The sequence below is a fragment of the Octopus bimaculoides genome, chromosome 3, assembly GCF_046866305.1.
Source record: "Octopus bimaculoides isolate indiv1 chromosome 3, ASM4686630v1, whole genome shotgun sequence".
NCBI lineage: Eukaryota > Metazoa > Mollusca > Cephalopoda > Octopoda > Octopodidae > Octopus > Octopus bimaculoides.
This window is the reverse complement of record NC_142930.1, coordinates 109,395,929-109,400,013: the sequence shown is the minus strand read 5'-3', so window position 1 is coordinate 109,400,013 and position 4,085 is coordinate 109,395,929. Positions and strand designations below refer to the sequence as shown.

General features: G+C 32.5%; 1 protein-coding gene across 2 annotated transcripts in view; it reads left to right on the top strand.

The window, feature by feature from the left end:
• Window positions 1-822: 822 nt before the first annotated feature.
• LOC106867600 (voltage-dependent calcium channel subunit alpha-2/delta-3) overlaps window positions 823-4,085 on the top strand; it is a 669,388-nt gene continuing 666,125 nt past the window's right edge. The window contains exon 1 of one of the 2 annotated variants that reach the window (XM_089349471.1): window positions 823-1,787. Coding sequence is in view for 1 of the 2 variants with exons in the window: in XM_089349470.1 (XP_089205596.1) it covers window positions 1,678-1,787 (110 nt within the window). In the remaining variant the exon portion in view is untranslated. The remainder of the gene's footprint in view (window positions 1,788-4,085) is intronic. The other variant, XM_089349470.1, reaches the window with a different exon arrangement.

Genomic DNA, 4,085 nt, shown 5'->3' with positions numbered 1-4,085 from the left:
TTAAAAACAAGCAAACCAACAGAATTGGCACCTACACCACCATTGTTTCCTGCTCCTCCTCTGGTAACACCTTATTGGACAACATACTTGACGTCCTGCCACAACCACAACCACCACCTCCACCTCCACCAACACTACTACTACTTCCATCACAGTTTCCAGACTTTCTTATACTTTTCTTGTTTTTTCTTTATTCTACCCTACAGGTTTATTATGCCATTTATTATCGCTATATTTCATAAGTTACAAACAGTTGAATTTTAGAGAAAAATGTACAAAAAAGAAAAATATACTAAAACTAATTATAATAACAACAAAAAAGAATACTACTACCACTAACAATAATAGTAATAATAATAGTACTAATAATTTTAAAAGGAAAACAACACCTATAACAACAACAGGCTCAATAATATTTCAATGAATTGATGAAAAAGTGGAAAAGAAACCCTAGATAGGAATATAAAATATTTTTGTTTTGCTGTTAAAAAAAATAACAAATAACATTGAAAAGTGAAAAAAAAAAAAGATATAAAGCTTGACAAATTGATTGGATACAATCTGTTATTTTATTTTATTATTAATCCGATTCTGGCCTTGCTCCACATCCATCCAACTGGTGTTAAGAAAGTTGTAAAATAGTTCCTACCCAAAACTAATTCGAAATGAAACAAAGTTTATAAAATGGAATAGAATGAAAGAGAGATATTAAAAAAAGATATATATATAAAAAAAAAATAATAAATTCTCTCAAAACTTGTAATATTGCTAGAAACCCTGGAACCTTAAAGTAATTTAAAGAGTGAAAAAAAAAAATCATTTGCTGCTTTTTCTTACAAAAATCAGTCATTTTAAAGTTTCTTTTTCTTCATTTTATAATTTCTCTTTCTTTTAAATTATTCTACACTCTCGTCTTTTTCGGTATCTTTTGTTTCTCTTACAAATAATTTTTCAAATAATAAAAGGATGATTTTTCTCAATTTGGCCATCAGTATTTTATGAAAAAATTTTAAAACCAAGAAAACGGTGAAGAAAAACAGGCTCTCTATATAAGGACAAACAATAGATCAAGATGGTACATTGATATTGAAAGTAGAAAAATAAAAGATAAAAAATCTGTCCAGGGAAGTTATTCAAGTTTAACAGAAATTTTATTTATTAATTTCCTTTTTTTATTCTTCTTTAAAAACACAAATTCAAATATTCCACCAAGCAAACACACCTTTTCTTTTTCCCCCTGTCACACTGTCTTTTCTTATGGCAGAAGTAAAAAAAAAATATTAAAATCACGATGAGCAGAAGGTAAACAGATGTGAAAGAGGGAGGGAGGGAGACTGCAAAAATAGGAAGTGAGTGAGGTGGAAAAAGAGATAAAGAGGAAGAGAAAAATACAGACATACAGAAAGAGAAAGAGTGAGAGAGTGAGCGAGGAAGAACAAGAGGGAGAGACAGAGAGAGTGAGAGAGAGAAATAGGGAGAAAGAACACTTGCTTCTTCCAACCAGCTAAAAGCAAGAAGAAACATATACCTCGTAATAATAATAATAATAATAATAATAAGGCTCTTCTCTTTTGAAGTAAAAATTATATATATATATATATATATATATATATATATATATATATATAACTAAAAAAAAAACTGAACAAGTACTCCATATGTGAACAAGGAATCACCATGTCAAGAAGACAGGCTTTTACCCTTAAACCTTTTGGCTTGGTTTTATTCCAAAGTCTACTTATATTTTCGGTCAGTGGATTGAACGCTTCAGCAGATCTCAAGTCACTGTAAGTACCCGAGTACCTTTTTACCTTATCCACATTCTAACTGTCATTATGCTATGATTATATACTAGTTGTAATTTGACTTGTATTCAATACATTTTCGCATTCACAATGCGATCTTTCTGTTTGGTGGGGTGGGGGGAGTATCTTTCTGTGTGCGTGTATGTGAGAGAGAGTGTGTGTATCAGTTTGTGTGTGTGTGTGTGTGTGTGGACAATGTTTTTGTCACCTGTCATCTCTCTTCTCATTTTCGTTATTTAATATTTTTCATTCTTTTTTTTTTCTAAATTTCACTCCTTTTAACCTGGTTTTAATATTTTCTTGTTTCTAAACTATTTGAGGACCTACCCTCTTTCATGTGATCTCCCATACAATAAACATTCATGTACCCATAGACACAAGCTTTGATATCACATGGCACTGGGTTCAATACCACAGTGCACTGCCTTAAGCAGTATCTTTCTCTGAAGCCTCAGATTGACTTCTACTTCTTGCAAGTGAAATACAGTACATGGAAACTATAGAGAAGCCTGCTATATACACATATTTGTGTGTTTGTGTGTGTTCCTGCCTGTGTTACATTCACACCAGTGAGAAAATAAAACAGCATCATTCTATATGCTTTATCCCTTTAGACTGTGAAAGATTAGCAGTTCAACAAATAGATATTGATAAGCACCAGATTGGAATAAGTAGTGTGGTAGATGTGATACACTAAAACCTTTACAATCAATGCTCCAGCATGGTCACAGCCTAATGGCTGTAACTAGTAAAAGGAGAGAGAAACATGAAAGAATATATGAAGAAGTATTTAAATTTGAGTGTAGGTGTGTATGTGAAGGTATATAGACACACCTGTGCGTGTGTATGCCTTCACATATGTGTGAAGTGTATGTGTGTGTGTGCGTGTGTGTGTATCCTCATCATCATTTAACATCCGTTGTCCATGCTGGCATGGGTTGGGCTTGACAAAGGATGGCAAGCTGGAAGTTTTCACCAGACTCCAGTCTGATCTGGCATGGTTTCTACAGCTGGATGCCCTTCCTAACACCAACCACTCTGAGAGTGTAGTGGGTGCTTTTATGACATGGGTGCCAGTTGCATGACTCAAGTATCTGCTACAGCTACGATTCTTTTGGCTCGATGGGTCTTCTTACTCAAGTACAGCACTCACATAGTTACTTTAAATATCTCCCCTCCAATATATTCTATAAAACTCCATGCTCTTAAGCACATGCACACACACACACACATACACACACATATATATATGTGACAGCAAACAAATTCAATTCTTGTCTCTTGGAAAACAGAAAGTGAAACTAAATCAGTAACTTTGAAATAATCAACATTTATGAAATTCTCATCTACTCAATTTTACTGAAATATTAATCTCAACAAATAAAGCAACTTTTTCCCATTCTTATACACCTCATTTTCTGATCACAAAAATCACACATTTATCAAAGCTTAATCACCACAAATATTCCAAGACAATCTAAGTATTTTGTCATCATGAATATTTGAAACAAACGATAATTCTTGAAAATAATCAAGATATCATATAAAATAGGGAGGAAAATTTGTATTAAATGAGTACAGTATCACAACGCAAAAATACATTCTGTCATAGTCAATTAACAGGAAAAAACGAAAAAAAAAAGAACTTGTAATACCTTTTCTTAATTCTACTTTTAAATAAAACATTCTATAATATATTCATGTACATATGTATATACTTATGCACACACAGGCTCATGCATAAGTACAAATACGCATATACAGTCACACACGCGCGCACACACACATATTCGCAGTCAGCTGTAGGTGGCTTTCTGCTATCATTTACAGTCGACCAAGACTTCTCTAATAACAAAATTGTAGATGAATTACTTGGTTATTGTCATCAAATTATTCTTTCATAACCTTATAATGTTTTCTTTTCGGTTTCCTTGTGTAGACTGTCTTAAGCCACTTGTTGAAGTCTACACACACACACATGCACGTGTGTTTGTGTGTGTGCTGTGTGTATATATAGAGATAGATAGATAAATAGAGAGAGAGAATAGTTGTAGTTATTCTAAAAATTAGAATACTCGCACACACACACAAACATATACATACACTCGCATAAGAATACACATATATATATGTATTTGTAAATATGTACGTATATTTGTAAATGTCTATGTGTGTATGTCTATATACATGTGTGTGTATGTTTGTGTATATGTTTATGTGTTAGTGTGTGTGTGTTTGTGTGCTTGTGTGTATGTATATATAAATCATCATTATATATAT